The sequence below is a fragment of the Salmo salar genome, chromosome 02 (assembly GCF_965601325.2).
Source record: "Salmo salar chromosome 02, fSalSal1, whole genome shotgun sequence".
Classification (NCBI taxonomy): Eukaryota; Metazoa; Chordata; class Actinopteri; order Salmoniformes; family Salmonidae; genus Salmo; species Salmo salar.
In genome coordinates, this window is record NC_138292.1 from 57,348,140 (window position 1) to 57,373,833 (window position 25,694).

General features: G+C 41.2%; 3 protein-coding genes across 5 annotated transcripts in view; 2 read left to right on the plus strand and 1 right to left on the minus strand.

Moving 5' to 3' along the window:
• Nucleotides 1-50: 50 nt before the first annotated feature.
• On the plus strand, nucleotides 51-3,821 carry LOC106588537 (C-C chemokine receptor type 7). The gene is made up of 4 exons (XM_014177670.3): nucleotides 51-314; nucleotides 1,674-1,720; nucleotides 2,140-2,564; nucleotides 2,829-3,821. The coding sequence occupies exons 1-4, from the start codon at nucleotides 299-301 to the stop codon at nucleotides 3,484-3,486; spliced, it is 1,146 nt and encodes a 381-aa protein (XP_014033145.1). The 5' UTR covers nucleotides 51-298; the 3' UTR covers nucleotides 3,487-3,821.
• Nucleotides 3,822-4,962: 1,141 nt separating this feature from the next.
• LOC106587857 (tensin-4) lies at nucleotides 4,963-19,070 on the plus strand. The gene is made up of 13 exons (XM_014176511.3): nucleotides 4,963-5,213; nucleotides 9,600-9,869; nucleotides 11,836-12,205; nucleotides 12,424-12,758; nucleotides 12,892-12,987; nucleotides 13,423-13,554; nucleotides 14,090-14,182; nucleotides 14,755-14,832; nucleotides 15,000-15,062; nucleotides 16,468-16,639; nucleotides 16,766-16,834; nucleotides 17,006-17,032; nucleotides 17,161-19,070. Exons 2-13 carry the CDS (start codon nucleotides 9,611-9,613, stop codon nucleotides 17,291-17,293), a joined length of 1,827 nt encoding a protein of 608 aa, XP_014031986.3. The 5' UTR covers nucleotides 4,963-5,213; nucleotides 9,600-9,610; the 3' UTR covers nucleotides 17,294-19,070.
• A 195-nt stretch (nucleotides 19,071-19,265) lies between these two features.
• The window catches only part of LOC106587823 (keratin, type I cytoskeletal 18-A), a 33,549-nt gene continuing 27,120 nt past the window's right edge, over nucleotides 19,266-25,694 (minus strand). For all 3 annotated transcript variants that reach the window (XM_082965250.1, XM_082965259.1, XM_082965253.1), the window contains 2 exons: nucleotides 24,931-25,033; nucleotides 19,266-21,425 (listed from right to left, as the gene is read on the minus strand). In XM_082965250.1, coding sequence (XP_082821376.1) covers nucleotides 21,194-21,425; nucleotides 24,931-25,033 — 335 coding nt within the window. In that variant the 3' untranslated portion in view covers nucleotides 19,266-21,193. The remainder of the gene's footprint in view (nucleotides 21,426-24,930; nucleotides 25,034-25,694) is intronic.

The window sequence follows — 25,694 nt, forward strand, 5'->3', positions numbered from 1 at the left end:
TACAAGTGGGATGCAGTTCTATCTCTCTATACTGTCATACAAATTATGAAACCTCAAATTGTTCTGCACAATGCGTAAAACCAACAACATTTGCATTCACTCTCATTCCTAGTCATTGTTCTTCACAAGACACCCTCGGGGGAGTAAAGGTGTTAACTCTGAACCAGGGGCCCTTTTTTTAAGTATAGTTCAAAGGGGAATCTAGCACCTGACACAGTCTCATCTAGACTAGCGGGCTGTCTCTCTACTTTCACAACTTGTGTACAGAGAGAAAGTGCAGTTGTAACTCTCAATCAACATGACCGCTGTCAAAGGTGAGCACATCATTCAATGTTTCATACATTTTTATAAATGTGGAAAAGTGATTTAATAAACATGAAATAGTTGATTATTCATAGGATATTAGCTTCCTGTAATTTTTCAATTAATAACAACTTTTATCAAAAGGAATATAAATACATTTTGTTCTAAGATTTATTTGTCCAATAAATAAATAGATAAATAAATATGTTTTGTATAAGTAGGGGTTATATTGAATTAAATTACTAAAAAGGCACTACTACGGGGCAGGATTAGCAAAACAGTGTGGCCTGTCAATTGCTGCATGCATGTAGACAATGCTATACGAAAATAGTAAATGTGCTTCCGTTAGGGGAACATAGTGTATGTGATGTAGGGTGCTAAGATGGAAAGGTTGATAACAAGCCATACAGCTGTATAGCTACAGTAGGCTATAATCATTCAATTGAGCTTTTACTTCTTATTAACACAATATCTGTGAATCGCTGACCTCTGCTGCCCTTGTTTAATTAATGTTTTTTAACTGTTAATGAACTTTTTGAAGTGTTTCAAATCAATTGAGTATAGAAATACTGAAACTTGACCCAGGGTTGTAAGACTGAGATGGTTACAGGTACAGCCCCAGTCTCACTTCTGTTTTGAAGGTTTGAAAATGTCCAGTTTTCTGATCACCTGGTGAGTCAAAGGGGGATTTTTGAAGTAGTTTTTTGTTTCTTTTTGACTCTTAAAAAAAAGACAGATTTAATGCTTTTCATATTTGGGTATGCTATGATATCTTTGAACAACCAATCAATTGGTGCATCCCCTTCTGCTACCAACAGGGGTCCTCAATTACATTCATCCGTGTTAATATTTTTCCTTGAGTGGATGGTCAGGGGGCTGGAACATAGTTATATATGAGTTGTACACTGCAAATGAACTGCAAAAATCTCAAACAGATATAGTATTTGACAAAAGCAGAATAATTTCAAACCTTGAATACATTGAGATACGATCACATATGCCTCTTTATTTATGCATGGGAATATTTGGGAACAGATTTTTCTAAATTAAAATCACTGAGCTGATTTCCTGGTGATTTTCCAGTGTTTTATGTCCAACAACAAACACTTTATGCTCAGGAAACTTGGAGGGCCAAATAAAATCACCTGTGGGATGAATTTGGCCTGTTGGCCACTTATTGGGGAACCCTGCGGTACAAGCTAAATATCTAACAGTTGAGACAACTCAAATTCATTATTGACACTTATAAAAACAATATATGCTAATTACAAGGGACATCAACTCCTATGTAGCATCATAAGTGACGTGTCTTGAACTCTTTCCAAAGGTTGGTACTCTTGAGCTTTAACCATACCTTATCTGATTTTCAGATATACAAATCTTAGTACCAGCTTTGCTGATCTGGACCTACTTTGAGGTAAGAACAATGGATGAACACAATCTTCAGTATACCAGATCATACAGTATCATTTGTATGAAGTATTAATAGTCTTTTGATATCATTTTTTTCGACAACCATTTAATTGATATGTTGATAACTCACTTAACACGTACTCTACCCACAGAAACACACAAACACTACACGGGTACTAACCACAGTCTTTCATTCAATAGCATACTGTATAGCGCAACTTCCTCTCAGGAAGTGGTATACTCATCTGAAAGCATGCCAGTTTATCAAGGGGCCAGATGCAGGGCTTCATTTTGGACCCAGTTCCCTGAACCTGAACACTAATCTATTTGAATTACATTTTATTACAATTCAAGGCATTTGATTACACCAGTCAATCATCAATTATCCTGATTTATAGTATGTCCCATTGTCTTTTTTTCCAGACTTGCTTCTCTCAGAATGAAAACATGACTACAGAGTTCACCACTGATTACACTGATTACCCCACAGACAAGACTGACTTGGATTATGACCATTGGACCCAGCAATGCCAGAAGGAATCCAACCGCCACTTCCGCTCCTGGTTCATGCCCACCTTCTACTCCCTCATCTGCTTCCTCGGTCTGGTCGGTAACATCCTGGTGATCGGTACCTACGTCTACTTCAACCGGCTGAAGACCGGGACTGATGTGTTCCTGCTCAGCCTGTCCATCGCCGACTTGCTGTTCGCCGTGTCGCTGCCCCTCTGGGCGACCAACTCCATGACGGAGTGGGTGCTGGGGCTGTTCATCTGCAAGGTCATGCACACCATCTATAAGGTCAGCTTCTACAGCGGCATGTTCCTCCTCACCTCCATCAGCGTGGACAGGTATGTTATTGCAAATGCGAACGCATTCTCAAAGACTAACCTAGTTAAATAAAAGCCTGATCGAAACGTGTTGCAGTGTGCGTCCTGCTGTGACGTAATAGGCTGATCTGCTCCTATCTCTGCTGTGACCTAATAGGCTGATCTGCTCTTATCTCTGCTGTGACCTAATAGGCTGATCTGCTCCTATCTCTGTAAATATTTGTATATATGAGCAGATATATGAGCCTACTATATAAAGCCTACTTTTTGTCATTTTTCCGACAGGTACTTCGCCATCTCCAAGGCCGTCTCTGCCCACCGCCACCGCTCCAAGGCCGTGTTCATTAGCAAGGTGACCTCTGTGGTCATCTGGGTGATGGCGCTGGTCTTCTCTGTGCCCGAGATGTCCTACACTAACATCAGCAACAAGACCTGCACTCCCTACACCGCCGGCTCAGACCAGGTGCGCGTGGGCATCCAGGTGAGCCAGATGGTCCTTGGGTTTGTTCTGCCGCTCCTAATCATGGCCTTTTGTTACGGCGCCATTGTGAAGACCCTGTGCCAGGCCCGGAGCTTTGAGAAGAACAAGGCCATCAAGGTGATCTTCGCTGTGGTGGCAGTCTTCCTGCTCTGCCAGGTGCCCTATAATCTGGTACTGCTGCTGACCACTCTCGACACGGCTAAAGGGGGCAGCAAGGACTGCATCTACGACAACAGCCTCCTCTACGCCTCTGACATCACCCAGTGCCTGGCTTTCATGAGGTGCTGCCTCAACCCCTTTGTGTACGCGTTCATCGGGGTGAAGTTCCGCCGCGACCTCCTGAAGCTGCTGAAGGATCTGGGCTGTATGAGCCAGGAGAGATTCTTCCAGTACACCTGCGGAAAGAGGAGGAGTTCAGCGGTCGCCATGGAAACCGAGACCACAACCACTTTCTCCCCCTAAAGCTGCCAATGCTGCCTAATCTGATTGCCTTTTCAACATGGACAAGACCTTGTGCACAGCCTATGTTAATTTCTGATTATATTTCAAATGTTTGCTTATAAGTGTTCTGCAGGTCACTTAAAAGGTCTACAGGACATATATGTTTAATGTATCAGGCACCTTACTTGTCGTCACCAGGAATTTATTTGGATCAAGTCTATACCATTCAATTTTTTTCCTGTTATATAGCTGCCAGTGGAGGACTAGCACTGTAAATACACAATATCTTTGTATTATTTCTGTTGTTTTGAGTCTTATTTCCGAAGTCTTGTAAATAAAAAATAAATAAAAAGGTGTACTCTGGTCTCTAAAGTATAATTTGACACCTTGTTCAAGTGACCACTTGTTCAACAACCCACATTAAAAAATACTAAAGTATTCTAGGGTATAAATACTGTAGTATTCACTGTAGTGTTTTAGCAGACTTACTGTAGTATTTACTGTAGTGTTTACTGTATACTGTATACTGTAGTATAAATGCTGTAGTAAAATAAAGCTGTAGTATATACTGTAGTAATTAATGTACTGTTTTTACAGGTAAATACTGTAGTATTTACTGTAGTGCTTTTGTAGACTTTAGTATAGTGTAGTATTTACTGTAGTGTTATTGCAGGTTGTAGTATACTGTAGCATTTACAGTAGGGTTTTTGCTGACTGTAGTATACTATAGTATTTACTGTAGTGTTTTTGTAGACTGTAGTATACTGTAGTATTTACTGTAGTGGTTTTGCAGACTGTAGTATACTGTAGTATTTACAGTTTTTGCATACAAGGTGTTTTTGTTTTACTATCTTTTAAATAGAAGTGGAGGCTTTCTCCTTCAGGAAACCTTCTGTATTCTACAGCAGGGGTAAGTAACCCTGGTCCTGGAGTGCCACAGGCACTTCATGTTTTCGGTTTAACTGACCTGGAAGACCAGGTGTGTTGAATTTAGGCACTGAACTGATTATCAGTATACTGCAGTTTACTATAGAAATCTATACTAAGTACTGTAGTAGTCTATAGTAAACTGTAGTATTTTTTCATGTGGGAACCCTACTTCTAAGTGTGACCTTGAAGGCTTCCACAGGACAAATGAACATCACATGACATGGTTAATAAATGGTTTGCATTCAAACTATGGGGTTACAGAGGAGATTAGCAATAGTCAGACATTGCCAGACATCGTTTCATTCACCTACTCGTTTCAAAAATGACCTTGGAGAGGTCACTTCCCCAGAAAAGCAAATGACAATAGGCTATTGTTTGTAAGAAAGGGTTTATCCCTTTACATCCGTTCTGAAAGGAAAAGATAAGACACGGGTTAGACTCATGCCCTCTAAATGACTGTGTTCTCTAGAACACTACCCCTCCTTTAAATTTCACTCATTCTAGTTACAGATGTTTGTAAAATAAAATAAATTCTAAATCTCCATGAATTATATATAATTCATATTTCCTGTTGCTGGCTCAAATAAATATCCTACAACTGTATGTGCTTACCACGTTGATGACATCATCCGACCTAACCCAGAATGTTAGAGCTGCATGCAAGGGCTTGTGAAACAGTGGGCTGACTGGATGACAGTAGGAGGGGTCGGGAGCTACCAATAAAAGCATTATACTCTTGGATTAATTTACTTTGAAACATCAGGGATATAAACAACCCCTTTCTTTACACACTGAGAACAAGAGAACAACAAAAACAGGTAAGATACCTCAACTATATTTCAGTATACAGGATCTCATAAATGGGAGGGAGGGAGATTACAGAATGCATTTAATTAGAATATGTATACTGTGTTTACTTATACTTCTGCTGTTACACTTTGGGAAAAAAAGATTTATGCAAGCAAGTATCAAAAAACTATAGTACTGTATCCATCAAGGATAGATAATTGTGTCTTTACAAATGCTAATGTATGGATTATTCAGTAATAGACTTACACTATCGTTCAAAGGTTTGGGGTCACTTAGAAATGTACTTGTTTTTGAAGGAAAAGCAAATTTTTTGTCCATTAAAATAACATCAAATTGCTAAGAAATACAGTTAATGTTGTAAATGACTATTGTAGCAGGAAATGGCAGATTTTTTATGGAATATCTACACAGGCGTACAGAGGCCCATTATCAGCAACCATCACTCCTGTGTTCCAATGGCACGTAATGTTAGCTAATCCAAGTTTATCATTTTAAAAGACTAATTGATCATTAGAAAACCCTTTTGCAATTATGTTAGCACAGCTGAAAACGGTTGTTCTGATTGAAGAAGCACTAAAACTGGCCTTCTTTAGACTAGTTGAGTATCTGGAGCATCAGCATTTGTGGGTTCGATTACAGGCTCAAAATGGCCAGAAACAAAGAACTTTCTTCTGAAACTCGTCAGTCTATTCTTGTTCTGAGAAATGAAGGCTATTCCATGCGAGAAATTGCCAAAAAACTGAAGAGCTCGTTCAATGCTGTGTACTACTCCCTTCACAGAGCAGGGCAAACTGGCTCTAACCAGAATAGAAAGAGGAGTGGGAGGCCGCGGTGCACAACTGAGCAAGAGGACAAGTACATTAGAGTGTCTAGTTTGAGAAACAGATGCACCACAAGACCTCAACTGGTAGCTTCATTAAATAGTACGCGCAAAACACCAGTCTCAACGTCAACAGTGAAGAGGCGACTCCGGGATTCTGGCCTTCTAGGCAGAATTCCTCTGTCCAGTGTCTGTGTTTTTTTGTCCATCTTAATCTTTTCTTTTTATTGGCCAGTCTGAGATATGGCTTTTTCTTTGCAACACCGGCCTAGAAGGCCAGCATCACGGAGTCGCCTCTTCACTGTTGACGTTGAGACTGGTGTTTTGGGGGGACTATTAAATGAAGCTGCCAGTTGAGGACTTGTGAGGCTGATAATGGGGCTCTCTAATGGGGCTCTGTACGCCCATGTAGATATTCCATAAAAAATCTGCCGTTTCCAGCTACAATAGTCATTTACAACATTAACAATGTCTACACTGTATTTCTGATCAATTTGATGTTATTTTAAAGTACAATTTTTTTTAATTTTTTTTTTAAACAAGGACATTTCTTTGTGACCCCAAACTTTTGAACGGTAGTGTATATCTATTATTCTTATAAGTATTAATTAAGTGTATCGTGGTGAAGGTGGGTTGGGACCTCATGCACACGCTACCTGCACATACACATAGAGATTGGACGTCCTTCGCAGGGTCGCAATCTAATGCAACAACCTCATGCTACTGCAACTACAGTATGTGTTGCCCCTAAGGCTGATAGAATGTTTTTGAAGTGTGTCACATAACGGAGAGCCTCAAGCATCAACTTTCCTCACTCTGTCTGGAATGTAGAAATGGTAGGCTACAGTACACTACAGCAACACTAAAGGGGGTCTTTATAAGGCCTCCCGAGTGGCGCAGGGGTCTAAGGCACTGCATCTCAGTGCTAGAGGCCTCACTACAGACCCTGGTTTGATCCCGGGCTGTATCACAACCAGCCGTGATCAGGAGTCCCATAGGGCGGCGCACAATTGGCCCTGCGTCGTCCGGGTTAGGGGAGGGTTTCCCCGGGGTAGGCCGTCATTGTAAATAAGAATTTGTTCTTAACTGATTTGCCTAGTTAAATAAAGGGTAAATAAAATAGGAAGCAGTTCTTAGATGTAACATCTGCACATCTTTTAATTGCTGTAAATACCACTGGTAAATCAGGATAGAAAACGTATGGTCTCTGATTTCTGTATCAGCAATGGAAATGTTGGGGGGACAACAAGGGTTGTGTTGTCATGGCGACTCCCTCTGGCTCTGTGACTCACTGGGTGCCTTGCCCTGTCTGAGACGAGGGGGAGGAGGGGGTAGAGTCTATGATCTCCCTCTTACACACTACGCACCCTTCCTCTGACTGCTTCCTTTATCTCCTCAACTATCACTGCAAGCAAACCTTTCACTTTCACAAGAGATTGCATCATACTTCTAAGGTCAAACATGTACGCTTCAGAATGACTATGGCCCTCACCTATACTCTTGCATGTGTGATGCTAATTAACCACAGTATTGATAAACAACTGGTAGGCAGAAAACCTGAAGAGAAGGATATGAGTATTTGTTAATTGTCAGTAGCTGTTAAGGCAACAGTATACAGGTCTCATATAATTAAGTATTACTCATATTTAGATGCAGCTCCTTTCACTGTGTTCACAAAGAGTTGACCTTTGTTGACAATACTATCAACAATACAATGAAAGTTTGTAGAGGGTTCTTATAGTTCACGGGACAGCTGCAAGTCTATTGAGACTGGGAACCGCTGGGTGGAGTTCACACAATGTGGAAGAGTGATATTTGAACTTATTTGACTCAAGATAGCATTGTGTCAAGATAACAATGTTTGTGAGTCCAATGAAAAAGCAATATGATGTGAATCATAAACCAAACGTGTAAATCATCTACTGTACCACATCTGAACTTTTAGTAATGAGCCTACTACTTGGGTTCTGTTGAATTGCAATATCCTTTAACTGACAGCTTTTCCTTAGTTGGCAACTCTGGTTGAAATTACGTTCCTTACAACAAGACAGTTTTATTAACATTTCCCCTCTGGGTTACTTAACATTTTATCTGTAATGTAGATTTGTATACATACATGTAAATGTTAGCAAAGTGTAAATATAACTTGTACAGTAGCAGGGTCAAGTGTAGGTAGGCACAGCGGTCCTATTTAGGTCGGTTCGGACACAGTGCAATAACCACCATTCAAACCCATTGACACACCAATGTTAGCGATCTCGCCCGTGCTAATCAAATCAAAGTTTAATAATGGGATGTGGGAACAAATCCAATCAACAACCCAAAAAGCACTGTAACAGTAATCCAAATTCCATCTATATGTACAGTACCAGTCAAAAGTTTGGACACACTTACTCATTCTATTTTTTTTTATTATTTTGACTATTTTCTACATTGTAGAACAATAGTGAAGACATCAAAACTATGAAATAACACATATGAAACCAAAAAAGTGTAAACAAAAGTAAACAAATCAGAATATATTTTCTATTTGAGATTCTTCAAATAGCAACCCTTTGCCTTGATGACAGCTGTGCACACTCTTGGCATTCTGTCAACCAGCTTCATGAGGTAGTCACCTGGAATGCATTTCAATTAACAGGTGTGCCTTAATTTGAGGAATTTCCTTCCTTCTTAATGTGTTTGAGCCAATCAGTTGTGTTGTGACAAGGTAGGGGTGGTATACAGAAGATAGCCATATTTGGCAAAATACCAAGTCCATATTATGTCAAGAACAGCTCAAATAAGCAAAGAGAAATGACAGTCCATCATTACTTTAAGACATGAAGGTCAGTCAAGTGCAGTCGCAAAAACCATCAAGTGCTATGATGAAACTGGCTCTCATGAGTACCGCCATAGGAAAGGAAGACCCATATTTAGCTCTGCTGCAGAGGATAGGTTCATTAGAGTTAACTGCACCTCAGATTGCAGCCCAAATAAATGCTTTATAGTAACAGTTCAAGTAACAGACACATCTCAACATCAACTGTTCAGAGGAGACTGCGTGAACAAGGCCTTCATGGTTGAATTGCTGCAAAGAAACCACTACTAAAGAACACCAATAAGAAGAAGAGACTTGCTTGGGCCAAATGAGAGGGGTTGGGATGAGTTGGACGACAGAGTGAAGGAAAAGCAGCCAAGAAGTGCTCAGTATATGTGGGAACTCCTTCAAGACTGTTGGAAAAGCATTCCAGGTGAAGCTGGTTGAGAGAATGCCAAGTGTGCAAAGCTGTCAAGACAAAGGGTGGCTACTTTGAAGTATCTCAAATGTAAATTATATTTTGATTTGTTTAACACTTTTTTGGTTACTACATGATTCCATATGTGTTTTTTCATAGTTTTGATGTCTTCACTACTATTCTACAACGTAGATAATAGTAAAAATAAAGAAAAACCCTTGAATGAGTAGGTGTGTCCAAATTTCTGACTGGTACTGTATATGCACCGGATGAATTTACACAAGATATACTAAGAATGATATTTACAGCAATAGATATATTAGAGTGAGTAAATCCTACTGGTGTGTCTGTTTCAGAGATTTACGTGATGCCTATAGCTGGAGCCATGTCCCACATAATACCCAATCACATTTTGAGGGTGGGTCAGAGTACCTGCCTGGACTCTGCTCATAAGGTGGCTCTGGGGTGCAGTCCGAGCGCCATGATGGACCCCAACGGGAGTTGCAGTGAACAGGACGACCTGGACGTCTCCCTAGATAACCTGAACCAGCTCATTCTGGAACTGGACCCCACGTTTGAGCCCATCCACTTCAACAAGAGGTCCCAGTCCAGCAGCCTCCACACAGGTAGGACAATGAGTGAGAGGGCATATAAAGCCCAATATTTATTGATATGCTGTAATATAGGCCTATTTACTTTCCACAGTACAAACTCACATGCTTTATTTAAAATGTAGTTTATCTACATATATTTTTTTAATTGATATTTCTACGTAGACCTGTCAGGAGGCCTACGCCTACGGAATTACTTTCGGTCATTCAATTCAACAGTTTTGAAAATTGAAAAATGTCCAACTTAGTCAACGAAAGGGTTCAGACCTAGGGTACTTTTCCGTCATAAAACATGGCTAGAAACATCTGCAGGTACGTTGGCTGGAGACCAAGCCTGAGAACCTTGAATAACAACTTCCATTGTGCCCCATTCATGTACCCATGGCCTGGGGCTATGTAAAAAATCCACCCATAATTTCACATCAGTTTAATGTTACAAAATAGAGTACATTTGTCTGGGGTTACTGCCCAGACAAAAAAAACATACCACGCCCAGAACATCTGAGGCAGACACACAGTGGTGCTTTAAATACAGTCAACCTTTAACAGTCACTGTCTGACATGGTCTGAACAACTGAAAAACAGAAGTAAGCACAATTCCATATATAGAAGTATTCATTCTTAGAAAACCAAATAAGAAATGGCTTGGGTTGTACTGAATGAGGTCACAGTAATTGTGATGGATATAGTTACTGTTACTACCTACTCATCAACGGATCTCCCCCTTGGTACTAGTCACCGTTCCACATGAACTCTAGTCACTACATAACAGTGACCCGCCCGTCTCACTCACCCTCACCACAGGACACCTCACCTCAGTGGCATGGGGCAACAGACTCATCTATTTCAATAGGTTCCCGTCGTTACTGACAAGCGGGTGGATCATACAGTCAACCAGAATTTTTGGGGGACAAGTTGAAACTTCTCTAGGAAATTCTCCATGGCAAAGTACTGCATTCTCATCCTCACAGCAGGAACACAGTGTTCGCTTGGTGTATTTGAATAGGCAGGGTTGGGACTCACTTGAACAAGTAAAAGCCTGCATGACGTGGAGAAATTTCAACCTTCTGTCTTTAGCCTCCCAGCAAAACTTGTGCGGTATACACTGAGTATACAAGACATTAAGAACACCTGCTCTTTCCATGACATAGACTGACCAGGTGAATCCAGATGAAAGCTATGATCCCTTATTGATGGCACTGGTTAAGAATGGTCCACCACCCAAAGGACATCCAGCCAACTTGACACAACTGTGGGAAGCATTGGAGTCAACATGGGCCAGCATCCCTGTGGAAAGCTTTCGCTGCCTTGTAGTTCATGCCCCAACGAATTGAGGCTGTTCTGAGGGCAAAAGGGGGGTGCAACTCAATACTAGGAAGATGTTTTTAATGTCTGGTATACTCAGTGTAGTATTGACATAATAAAGCCATGCCCATCTAATACAGACACAAAGCCATAGAAGGGAAAGGAATGGGATGTATGAGTGTGTACACGTATGAGATTAAACAAGTCTCCACAATCTGCTCTGACTGTAGAGTACGAGTATGCGGCTCTTGAAAAGGCAGTACATTTTACCTGTAACGGCACGCAATGGATATGATTTTTGATCATAGGAAAACAACTATTTCAACACTTCTCATTTATATTATGGGGAAGGAAACATTTAAGACCACCCAACTTTAAATGTGTGTGATCACTTCTCGTGACTGTATGTTAGAAACACCAGGAGAAAATAATCCGACGAATTGTGTGACTTATTTCTCGCCGAATAGAGAAGTTCAATTCATTCACTGGTTAAGCCACTGAACATACCTTTCTCACGCTTCTCTCGGTTTGTTCTTCCTCTCTCCTCTGAGATAACACAACATTAACAATATAAGAAATTGCATAGACCTAGTAGGTTTTCCATTCCCTTTATCCATTTGATATTTAGCACCATTTGCTCCAACTTCCTCTGGTGTTCTCCCTCTCTCCTCTCCAGATGACTTCTCTCCAGATGAAGACGTCTCCAACTGTGTGCTGGTCCCCAGAGACTGTTCTCCAAGGAACATCTCCACCTCCTCCTTCTCCTTCTCCTCCGTCTCCCCCTCCTGCAGCATTCCCATCCCACTGTCCTCTGCTTCTGGCTCCAGGTGCAGCCCCCAAAGCTCCCTGGTGTTCTCTGATGCCTCCTCTCGCCCCCCACTGCCGTGTGGAAGTATCGTCCGCCGGCGGCTGCCCTCAATGCAGGGAGGCGAGGTGGGCATGTGTTCATCCCCGGTCACCCTGCGCATGTCACACTCTCACAGGAACAGTGCCGTCTCGATGATCTCCACGTCGCCCGGCTCAGAAACCAGTTACATGATGGGCAGGTCAGACTCCTTCACACTCTGTTAATACATGCTTGTGGAAATGACTTTAACATCTGAGTGTGATGCAAAGATAATGGCAAGTTAGACCCGTCATGACTCCATAGAGCAACACTAACTGGTGTTGTCACAGATTGACACTTGAAAGCTCAATCAAACCTCTGTCTGGACTCCACAGTGCCGTAAACATATTCTCTCTTCAACTCACCTCTCTTCCACAGCTATCAGTCCTTGCTCAGTGACAGTGAAGGCGACAGCCCCGAGTCTCTCCTCCTCTACCGCACATCCAGCTCCTACAGCGACGTGTCCAGGTCCTCGACCAGGCCGTTCACCAACAAGCCCTCGCCGACCGGCCCATCACCACTCGGCCACTTCCAGGGGATCCACAGCAGCCCTGCCTCCCTGGCCGGTTCACTGACAGACATCCCTGTGGTGTTGGTCAACGGAGCTCCAGAGCGGGAGCTCAGCCCCCAGTCACCTCCAGAGGCAATGGTCCCAGACATACAGATCAAGCAGAGGCCCAGCTCCAGGCCATCCTTGCAATCTCCCTCTCACTGTGAGTCCTGATGATGATGATCCTCGTCAATCTGTTTAAAATCTAAAATCTCAGTCCAGTGCCCTCTGCTGGGAAAAGGTTTGTGCGTATTTAATAATAAAAGCATGTGCATTTTATTTTCATGGTCCCTCAGCTTTACAAGGCCATTTCCAAGGAAACCAGCACTCCATGAAGTTTGTCATGGACACCTCTCAGTTCTGGTTCCGCCCACACATCAACAGAGTTCAGGGTAAGCATTTTGAGAAAAAATGGGGAGCCAATATATTTGGCAATAACTGTATGTACGCTGTTGCATTTTATGTTCTATATTAAGTTTTAAAGACGCAAATTTATGTTTAAACAGAAAACAAAAGCTTATCTTAGACTAAAATGAATTATTTTATTAATACTTGGTCTACAACAGAGTGATAACAATGGTGATTATGGGGATACCCCTGCACTGTCTGAGCTGTATCTGTGATACCTGGCCACCCCTCATAGCCTGGTTCCTCTCTAGGTTTCTTCCTCGGTTTTGGCCTTTCTAGGGAGTTTTACCTAGCCACCGTGCTTCTACACCTGCATTGCTTGCTGTTTGGGGTTTTAGGCTGGGTTTCTGTACAGCACTTTGAGATATCAGCTGATGTAAGAAGGGCTATATAAATACATTTGATTTGTGTGATTGTAGCTGAGGCCATAGTGATAGATAAGGAGCCGGGGACCTTCGTGGTGAGAGACAGCACATCCTTCAGAGGCTCCTTTGGGCTGGCTATGAAGGTGGACCAGGTGCCCGTCAATATATCCCCTACTGGCCAACCAGGTAAACAATCCTTAAGTCCTTCTGAGTACAACACTGCTGCTCAGAACCACCACCACACACACACACCACATCACACAGTCCTATAAACAGAGTATACACAACTAAAGCACTCTAAATGCCAGGATCAACACCAGTGTGTCTTGAAAAGACCTGATAGGTCTTACCTAACTCTCCCTGCTGCTAACTTGAGTGGGAATGTCTGTCTGTGTTGATCCTGAAATATGTGGTGCAACCAGAGGCCACTCATTACTCATAATGTCTACCTCTTTGGCAGTGCAAACACTCAATAGCATTTGATTACTGGAATGTTATTATAGTGTTTAAATCCTGGCTTCTTATATCAGTAGTAACTATTATCAATATTACACTATTATCACAACACCACATCATCAACAATATCACAGTCACAGTAGAATCAAAGCCATCTGTCTGTATGTTATCTAACTGTCATATCTCACATCAGATTTGTTTTCAGGAAATACTACACTGCCTATCTGCCTTGTCTCTTTCCTGACTCTTGACTTGTTTATTGTAGCGGAGGGCAGCTCAGATCTCGTGAGGCACTTTCTCATTGAATCGTCGGCCAAGGGCGTCCGTATCAAGGGCTCCTCACATGAACCATACTTTGGTAAGAAGTAGGCTACATCAACTTTGTTCATTCATAGTGTGACAATCTATCAATCCCACACTTCTTTGACAGATTGCTCATTCATGGTAAACAATCTTGACAAAAGGCCCACACCCCGGTTTAGGAGAAGTATGAATCACAAGTCTTGAGTCAGCCATGTCTGGTCTGTGTCCTGAAAACTGGGAGGCAGAGGGATGGAGCCGTTTGCTTTTCAGGGCTTTGAGAGACGTGGGCTTCTATCCTATGTCCTGTAAGAATGAATGAAAGTAGAGGAGATTTTTATTGGCTGTACCGCAACTCAAACAATCACACTATAGAAAAACCACAGTTGAGTCTGTTTGTGATAATCTATGCAGATCTCAAACACATTTGTGATGTTGAGGTTGCTTTGTTGTTGCCTTGGATCATCAAGGCTACTACGGTGCATTGACGTAATGCCATAACTCAGAAAGATCACCCATGCCCTCTTGTGGACATTCCTTGAAACAACATTAATACTTTATCATTTGATAAGTACATTCAACCAATTTTAGTTAAAACAACTGGACTGTGTTTTTTTTATCCCCTTGCAGGTAGTCTGTCTGCCCTGGTCTTCCAACACACCGTCACTGCATATGCCCTACCCTGCAAACTTCTGCTCCAGTCACATGGTATGCTATAACACTTTAACGAATAGCCTAAATCTATTAGGTAACAAGCCACAGATGATGTTTACATACATTTTATGATGATGTGAATTATAGCATATTCCACATATAAGAGGACTTTTTTAAAATTTCTAAACCAGGCAATTAAATAGTATCTGTTTGGTCTACAGATCTGAACAAAGGACAGGAGGGAACAAATGACAGGTCAGCACCAGAAGACAAGACCAAGACAGGTGAGAATTGTGCACCCACCGTTCATCATTAGGTTATCGAGTTATGGTATCAATTCGCCAATCAACTAGTTTTATATTATTCTGTCTCTAAGGAATAACATGCATCAACATCATTTCATGAACAAGTTTGATAGGCCTTAATGGTGACTGGCTAAAGAAGTAGTTCAAGCTTGCTAGCTATAGGAGCCAGCGTTTCATTGTAATATTAGCTAATTATCTGTTAATGACTTACCTGAGTAAACTTGCCCTTACAAAAAAAATTGCAGTTTTGATACAGCAGTAAAAGTACAGTAAATGCAGTTGACTGTGGTATTTTAGAAGAAAGAATTGCAGCATACTGCAGTTATACTGCACTCTGACTGCACATTTTTACCGTAAAGGGTGAAAACTGCTGCATTGGTTATCTTGAACTTGTTACAGTTCAACTATAAGTTACTTTCCCCGTAATATATTTTTGGAACATATTTAAATATTTACAAAGTTAGCGAACTGCATCTTCAGGTAAGCCGTGCAGAGATTCCCTAAAAACACGCCACTTTTATTCAGCTCCTACTTTTGTGTAGTTGAGTAGTGCATGCCAAGAAACTCACAGATGAGGTGATCACCTGACCCCTCGTGACTCCCGCCAAGTATCTGGATCATCGCAGTATTCTTGATACAGCCAGAGATTTGGATATACACGAAATAGCTATGTATTCGTCTCGACAATTGGATTCGTTGTCCACAAGCTTCCACATAATTCCTCTATTTGGATTGGTGGATTCATTTAGTTATTTCAATATTATTTTGAATATTCGATGAGTGGTGTTGACGTCAACCGCCTGCGTTCAATGGAGAGTACGATTCTATGCTAGGCTCATCATATGCATAGACCGTCTCGAATTTCAACAGGGACAACTCTGATATAACGTTTTCTCAAAGTTGCCAGGATGTCACGTGAATAACACTTATATCAGTACACTCGTAACAATCTAAACACGACGAAACTTATATTAGATCAAATAAGCCTCACGTATCAAAATAGCAATTCATGTTTATCTTGACTAAATTCAACACTCACTCATTGCCGCCCATACAAAAACTCCTCACCTTCTTATTAATTAGGAATCTGCTTAATGTGGACAGATTTTATACAGCGCGGTATGAGTGCAACACAAGCTGCAACAATGTTGCAACTTCTTACATTAAATAATTTATGCTACATTATAAACAGTCGCAGTAGGTTACATTGCACACAGCATTTGGACTCCTATAATATTTAGGAAATGACTAGTAAGTGTAGAAATCTGCAGTACAGATGTGTCCTGCATGTCCTGCATGCTGCAGTAGACAGCTGTGATAAAAAGCACCACACTGGTTTCTCGTCTCTCAAATTAATTCATGATCTTCCTTGTCTTCTCCTTAGCTTGCAATTTCCTCTACCTGAGTGCTATCCCCACTGAGATGTTGACAGGGCCGTGTGCTGTACAAAAGGCTGTGTCCTCCACCTTCAAGATGGACCTGAGCACCATCACACCCACCATAGTCAACCTGAAGGTGTCACCCAAAGGTGTCACTTTGACAGACATCCAGAGAAAGTAAGAAAAAAGGTTTTCTAAATTACATTTTCTTTTGAGCTTCAATGACTACAGCTGATGATGGTAATGACTTCTAAGACCTTTCTTGATTAAATGAAATCTGTTGAATGTGTGTGTTCCCATCAGACTTTTCTTCAGACGTCATTACCCTGCACACATGCTCAGCTACAGTGGTGAAGATCCAGACAAGAGACTGTGAGTTGATTCTTTCAAAAGCTTGTGTTTCAGGGCCCTGAGTTTTCCCTGGTAAGGTCATGTGGTCAGGAAAAACATGGGGCCTACAAATCAGAAATAAAGTCCATTCTGAATGGATTGTTTCCCTATCCATTTATTAATATCTAAATTCTACCACTTTTATCTTCACAGGTGGCACAAGAGTTCCAAACCAGCAAGGTAATGTTCTTCATTATTAGATGGCTTCAGCATGCATTTTCCCATATTATAATAGGTATAATTTGTGAATGAAAGCTAACAACAATGTAGGCTAATATCCCAACTTTGATCATTTTTTCCCCCTCCAGGATATTTGGTATAGTGGCAAAGGGCACTGAAGCAGGTATGGAGAATGTGTGCCACGTCTTCGCAGAATACGACCCTCTTCAGCCCTGTAATCAGACCATTGAGTTGACACAGGGCATAATTTTCAAACCATAACCTCACTCTGTCCAGTGTGGGAAGGTGAGATAAGACAATATCTCCAGACTGAATGTTGGAAGCTCTTTATATCACTTCCGTCAACAAGGGCGCCCAGAGCCAGACCTGATACAGATACTCTGATGAGTCAATTCTCTGTCCGTGTATGCAGGTACGAGATCCGAGTTAAAAGTACACATAAATGAATAGGGCCTGATTTTTGGGGGATTTAAAAAAAACATTTTAATACAAAATAAATCCACTGAGTAAATCTAACATCCCGATTCTCGAGCTGCAACACGCAGACATGTACGGAGTTTGTGTCAACAGACATGGAGATGAATACATAGTTATTCGATGTAGCTACCCCGTGTCTGCCCCTCCTCCTGTTTGTTGTGATGCTGTGTTTGCTGACTGTCAGCTGTACGTAAACACATGGACAAATCCCTTTTCGACTCCGTGTGTTGTAGAAAGGTAAACACTAATTGTCTCAAGCTAACGTTAGCGGACATAAGATGGACATTCAGTGGGCTCTAAAGTGCCAGCAGTTCACTCGCATTTGCTAGTGAAAGAAATTAAATGCAAATATGAAAAATAACTAGTCGCATTTGTGCGAGTGTGATATACATTTAATTCTGCGTCCCATTAGTTGTATTTTCCACGTAACATTACGAAGATCACGCAACCTGATAGTCTGTAACTGTAATTATGATTATTATTATTTTTTTAATCGTGGATAAGACGTTTGTTCATTTTGTACCTAAACAAATAACTTGTTATTATTTGTTTAATAAAATATAAAACAAATTCCAAGAATAAAGGCCCTTTGTGTGTTCTTTCTAATTAGATATTGTTAGTGACTTTTACCATAGGTGTAAATGGAATGCTGTCAAGAAAGAAAGTATTCCAACCTTGTATAGACTTGATTTGGGACAATTCTATAATTGCGATCAGACTCACAAACAGCGCGCGCATGAACATGCGGGGGAAGGAAAACCCCAATTCGGCGCGTGCTACGCGCGCGAGTTGAATCTCCAATTTGCCGCGCGCGTCTGGTACTCTAAAACGTTGGATAGGGTTGGCAGGTCTGCAACAGTGATTCCTGTAGCATGTTGCAGGTCTGATGACCCACTGAGCCCAAAAAGCTTCCTTTACACCAAAGCTAAGACTGGTGTCCGTTCATGAAAATGTGGTACCCCCAATTAATTTCATACAAGGTAGGAAGATACTGTAGATTTCAAAATCGATATGTCATATAGATGTTACAAGCTATATCATGGTATAGTTTGGATGGGAAGGGTTACACAAAGTACACTACTGATGTACTGTAGATCAGTACCTTATTTAATAGTCAACCCCTGATTATGTGGAGGGCACAGTAACTGGAGCTCTCTTCATTTCTACAGGAAACTGATAAATCTGTAGTAGTTATCTAACGAGGTTGAAAAGCACTAGAGGTTCATTAGATAAGTAGAGATATCCTCCCAGGGACAAATTCTAACTTGAGATCCATGTGTCACTTGCATTTTGGCACAACTCTCCCATTTACACTAATGCATGAGAAAATGCGAGTTATGGGCATGCAAGTTAGAATTGGGCCCTAATATGGGTAATTTGATTATGTATAGCCTATTGCTATGTTAATGACAATAATTATATTTTTTCCTGCACTAACTTTATCATATCTATTTTGTCACATGTTGTATATTATTGTGTATTGAATACAAAACGTATCTATTTCATATTTTGTCATATTTATTTTATATTTAGGATAATAATAAACTTAAAGTGACAAGAATGTTTGTGTCTTGTCCGTAATGAATCTTTAATATCCCTGCAGGGTGCACCCATACCCCAAACACATACCTGCCAAATACATGAAATAATCTGACTCTGTGGAAATACATTATCTCTGCAAAATTTGCAGCATTTGTACAAAAACCCATGACTAGAGAAATATACTATTCTATATTTATAAAAAAAACACCGAAGACAGCGTTTTTGGTGTTTTATTTAAATGAATACATTGTTAGATAAAAGCATAATTCTTCATTCTAAAGTTAAAGAGCTCCAAAAATGAAAAGAAGATTTAGTCCCAAGTACTCCACGAAGCAGAGCAAATCAAGCGCATGAAGAACTGCATAGAAGATCATTATTTTAACATTTGTACACAGGAGGGACCCAACTGCAATGCACAATGGTATTATCTCCGCGTCATATATTTGGTGCCAACTCAAAAACATAGCAAAAAAATTAAATAAAGATATTGTCTTATAGAGTGTAATCAGTCATATAGATATTATGTATATGACACAACAGCATTCAGGATACTGTAGAGCCACTATTTACAAATACCGGCCCCTGCTGGCTAAACCAGGGTATATCTCTGCGATACAAGAGGCGGTGTTAGATTAGAAAAGGGCTCTCCGTCTCCAACCCTTGGAGAGCTTCCGTCCTGTAGGTTTTCACTCATATCCTAATCTAGCGCACCTGATTCTAATAATTAGCTTGTTGATAAACTGAACCAGGTTAGTTACAACTGGGGTTGAAACGAAAACCTACAGGAGGGTTGCTCTCCAGAAAGAAATCTCACTGCAATTTCGGGTCACAGTGGGCAGTGTGGGGGAAATAAATAGCTATTTTGTTTACTGTACATTTCTAACTTCGTTGCTTTGTTTTGACTTTGTCCATATATAGATAATATATAGACTACAGTTGACTTACAGCATTATAAGGAAAAAGGCTGAAGTACAGGTTTCAGCCATAGGCAAACTGTCAGTGCTGGGTTGATCCATGACTGCATAGCAAAACCATTCGCATTGTACACACAGCGAATTGAGAAGAAAATAACCACCCTTAAATAGTCCACAGTAGAATGCCACATACAACTCTGTGATGGCTTAGCTTTTTCCATGTTTATATTTTTCACCACCTGTATAAAGTGTTAGTTGTTACTGAGGGATGGTTGGATTATACATTTGTTAAATGTGGTGACCACAGTGAGCACAATATACTGGTATCATGTATTATTGACCACAGGGGAATTCTCTTGAACATGGCATTTTGTCACATTTGCCTTGGATGGCAAAATCGTAAGTAGGCAATATGACTTTCTACTTTTACACATGATTAAGAAATGCTGATATATCAAATGAATCACACATTAACCCCTCATGTACGTGGTCTTCTGTGGATGGTTTGGTCATGGGGGTTGCAAAATGGCTGCTGGTAATGCTGATGTCACAATGATGATTGTGGGTGATAGTGGAGTTGCAGGAACTTTGATGGCATGACTATACCACTTTGGTCAATGGCTAGGTTCAAAATATACAGGTTAGTACAAGAGGATTCTAATTTAACAATAAGGCCCAAGGAGGTGTGGTATATGGCCAATATACAGCGGCTAAGGGCTGTTCTTATGCGCAACACAGAGTGCCTGGACACAGCCCTTAGCTGTGGTATATTGGCATATACCACAAACCCTGAGGTGCCTTATTGCAATTATAAACTGGTTACCAATGTAATTAGAGCAGTAAAAACAAATGTTTTCATACCCGTGGTATATGGTCTGATATAACACAGCTGTCAGCCAATCAGCATTCAGGGCTCGAACCACCAGTTTATAATATTTCATAACTCTTTGCAATTCATGGGACCAGTGTTGCTAGTTAGCAATGGCGCAAATAGTTATTAATGGACTTGGTCGGTCCCATGAATGTGTTTATTTTCGAACGCTTCCGCATGGAATGACTTAATTGTCTTAACCTTCCCATCTTCAGCCTAGGTCAATGGGAAGCAATGCTGATATCATGGTGATATCACTGTCAAGGGTAGGGATGCTGTTGCCAGATCACAACATTTATGAGGGAGGCAATTCAATGATGATATCACCCATCAACGATGGGTATACTGTTGCCTCGACTATACTGTTGCCTCGACATTTGCCGCGATGGTGGGGATACTGCGGGACCTCTTCATCACCAGGCGGACCTCCACGTCGGGCAGGCTGTCCTGCTTGGTCTGGGCGCAGCCCTCGTCTGCCGCCGCCATGTGCAGGTCGAATCGTAGCGACACCGACTTCTTCCGCAGCTTGGGGTTCCCCTTGAAGAAGGAGCCCTCCCACTGCTTAATCACCTTGTCAATCCTGTCCGTCCTGGGGGGGGGGGGGGGGGGAGAACAGTGGGTAGATGCTAGACGGCAACTAGAAACACAGAGTACATGTGTAGAAACAATCAAACAAACATTCCTTTACAAAGCTGGTGTTGTGAAGTGTACCCTGGCAACAGTAAACCTGGGGTAAATACTAATATGGTATCTCTAACTGATGATTGGTCCTATATGATTGTATGGGTGGGACTTTTACAGTAAAAGGTATAAGTCAGAGAACCCTTCCCAAACACACAATGATTGTACATGCCTCATAAACAGTTAATTGTGATAAGTATCTAATTCAAAGTCAAGGAAAGTTTACAAGATGACACAGTTAGTAAAACAACTGGCTTAAGCACCAGGGCGACGATGACTGAAAGCAAAAATATTTATGCGGCCGTTCCCATCCCGGTTGGTACAGTGTGTGGTTTTAACACCTGATGTGTGCACAAAGAATTTAGGAATGACAGACACCACTCCTTCTTGGGAAACGCCAATGTCTCCACATCTAATTGAGCTCATTAAGGAATGTCTCTCAATGAGAAAGATTCCCAACAACCCCCAGACCGAGATCTCATGCCAAATTTATGCCACATTTCGCAACTGAATAAACTGCTGTTAATCACTCCTGGCTTAGGCATGCAGAGGTACTTCCCTGTGGGTGTGTGTGTGCGCGTGTGTCTGCACATCTTGTCTCTCGGACTAGATGTCGCTAAGGGAGGGAAAATGGGAGTGTCTATTGGTGTCATCATTAGTCTAACAAAGACAATACACACGGAAAGGTGGTTCATGTGAAAGATGTGTGAGCTGCTACCGAAAGTGGTAAATAATGTGTCCTGAATTATATTTAGAACACCTCATTTGACAGTTTGAAAAGATATCCCTTAATAGTCTCTTGAATAACATCATAAGTAAAGCATCCCTGCTCCCTTCATTGTAGTTGACACTCTCTGACACTAAGGAACGATTACTTTTCACACTGACTGAAGCAGGCGGTGACATTGGGTCAACAATCATGATTAATAGGTCTGATTAGGGATGTGGCGATCATGAAATTTCGTCAGCCAGTCGTCAACAAAATAACTGCCAGTCTCACGGTAACTGACCATTAATTAACCTAAACACATTTAGCATCTGCTGGCTTCCACACATAGCCTACAAGCCACTGATGCAGACCTTTGGAACATCTCGATTTTAAAAAGTCTAATAAATCCATGTAATATAGCTTACATATTAACAATAAATCCATTCATTATTTTAGACAGGTATAAAGAAACATGATGAATATTTATTTTTTGTCTATTTCACAAGAACAGAATAGCATACTCTGAGTTGACCTTATGTTAGGCCCTGATCTGGCTGTGCTATATGACTGTGGGCTACACTAGTTCATTTAGCAGACAAGATTTTCTTAGAATTCCGTGGCATTATTTTGTAGTATGAAGAATATAATAGAATAAAGCTGAATAAAATAGAAATGATATTTTCTCCAAATGATTTGAGGGAGTGCGCATATGCAGCTATTCTGTGTTGAGCAGTTAACAAAGAAATAGGTACTCCTATATGCTTAATTTAGAGTTATTAATGTAACTTTAATTGTTCTTGAAACATTGGGCTATATGTTTTGATTTGTAATACATTGTATGGCTGCATGATGCCACTCTAATGATGATTTGAAAAAAAAACTTGCTTGAAAGGCATGAGCTCTGCTTTGTTTTTTTGCACAGGCTGTACACACTTCATCAGTTTCTCATTCACAATTTGACAAGCACTTGATAATGCCTCGAATTTCCCGGCAACATCCCCTTTGTGTGACCGTAATGCACTCTTAAAAATCCATGCCTTTTGCGGCCAGTGACCGTTGTGCCCTTGGGCTAAATATAATAATTATAATTCCCTTTTCTCTAAGTGCTACGTGCTCCCAAGCACTTCTCACTCACATGGCTCTCCATCACGTGATCGGGTCTTTCTCACAGGCTACAAGTGAAGACAGACACATCAGGGACGCAACTGCACACGTTCTTATCCAATTCCGAGGTGCATATTGAAGATATTGGAAGAACTGTCCACATTTACTTTTCGTCAGCCAACAAGATGAGTAGGCCTAACGACAAGCAAAAGCACTAGCCTATGTCAATCTACCCTCCCCCATTGTACAAAAGTTGACCTATTCTATTCTGTGAAATAAATAAATATTCCAAACATAGTCTGGGACAGTTGTGGGATGTCCCAGACTATGGGATGTCCCAGGTGAAAAGGATCTTTCCCAAACTTGAAACACACTCGCTGCGTATGTATGACAGTTAGGCTCTACACCCCTTGTAAAGTGGCTTAATGTGCTTAATTTTAAGAAGTTATTTGGCCACTTTAAAATATAGGCCTATGGGCTAGGCTACATGAGTTGCGCGACTATGATTTGAAAAATATGAAAAAGGCATTGTTTCTTGCCATACGCTAGGCATCATTAACAAGTGATAATATATAATTCACAAGTGATAGGCTAATATTGTCACCCATCAGACTATTCTTGATTTAATCTAGTCTTTCCATATACTAAATAATATATGTGTGAAATTTGTTTTGATTCAGAATGGACCATTATTATGCACTTGTCTCGAAACTGGAAGGGGAAAAAATACATGTTATCTATGCACTTAAATAGCGAATGGAGGACGATTTTCCCGTGGTAAATTTTTTATGCTAGCCAGGTAGGCTATACTGTTGTAAAGAGAAGCAATGTGCTTAATATGAGAAAAGTTGATAAATAAATATAGTAGGCCTAGCCTATACAAGCTGACGGGATCCTCTTTTTAATAGATGCCATCACTCTGTTTTTTCACACAATGAAATAGCTTATGGAAATGTTGTGCAACATGAGCTCATGGTCTCTCATGAAGTGTTTGATTAGATTTTCAAATACATTTTATTTATGTCAGAGTGATTAGAGGGACATGCTAGACTACAACTATAAACGTAGAGTACAAAGCTGGTGTTGTTAAGTGTACCCTGGCCACAGTAAACCTGGGGTAAATCCTAATATGGTATCTCTAACTGATGATTGGTCCTATATGATTGCATGGGTGCATGACTTTTACAGTAAAAGGTGTAAGTCAGAGAACCCTTCCCAAACACACAATGATTGTACATGCCCCATAAACAGTTAATTGTGATAAGTATCTAATTCAAAGTCAAGGAAAGTTTACGAGATGACACAGTTAGTAAAACAACTGGCTTAAGCACCAGGGCGACGATGACTCTGAAAGCAAAAATATTTATGCAGCTGTTCCTATCCCGGTTGGTACAGTGTACTCAGCACAATAGAGTGCTGAGTACCAGGCAGTTAGCAAGTTTGGTAGGTTACTAATGACCATCAGCAGCATCAGAGCTTAGAGAAGCCTAATTACCGTGACTAAACGGTCATGTGAAATTTGACTGCCTTCATGACTCGTGACCGCTCGTGTGGCGGTAATACGGTCACCGCAACAGCCCTAGGTCTGATAAATACTTACTCCACTGTGCCAGTGCCCTCTGCACTCTCCCTCACCACGTTGCCTTGGAGGATCTCCTGGGTCTTCACTGTGGAAATCCTCAGATCGTTGTCTCTCTCTGGCTCTGCACATAAAACACATACTCAAATCAAATAGAAATTTGATTGGTCGCACACACATACACTACATGACCAAAAGTATGTGGACACCTGCTCGTCGAACATCTCATTCTAAAATCATGGACATTAATATGGAGTTGGTCCCCCCTTTGCTGCCATAACAGCATACACACTTCTGGGAAGGCTTTCCATTAGATGTTGTAACATTGCTGCGGGGACTTGCTTCCATTCAGCAATAAGAGCATTGGTGAGGTGGGGCACAGATGTTGGGCGATTAGGCCTGGCTCACAGTCGGTGTTCCAATTCATTCCAAAGGTGATTGATGGGGTTGAGGTCAGGGCTCTGTGCAGTCCAGTCAAGTTCTTCCACACCGATCTCGGCAAACCATTTCTGTATGACCCTCGCTTTGTGCACGGGGGCATTGTCATACTGGAACAGGAAAAGGCCTTCCCCAAACTGTTGCCACAAAGTTGGAAGCACAGAATCATCTAGAATGTCATTGAATGCTGTAGCGTTAAGATGTCCCTTCACTGGAACTAAGGGGCCTAGCCCAAACCATGAAAAACAGCCACCGACCATTACTCCTCCTCCACCAAACTTTACAGTTTGCACTACACACTGGGGCAGGTAGCGTTCTCCTGGCATCCGCCAAACCCAGATTCGTCC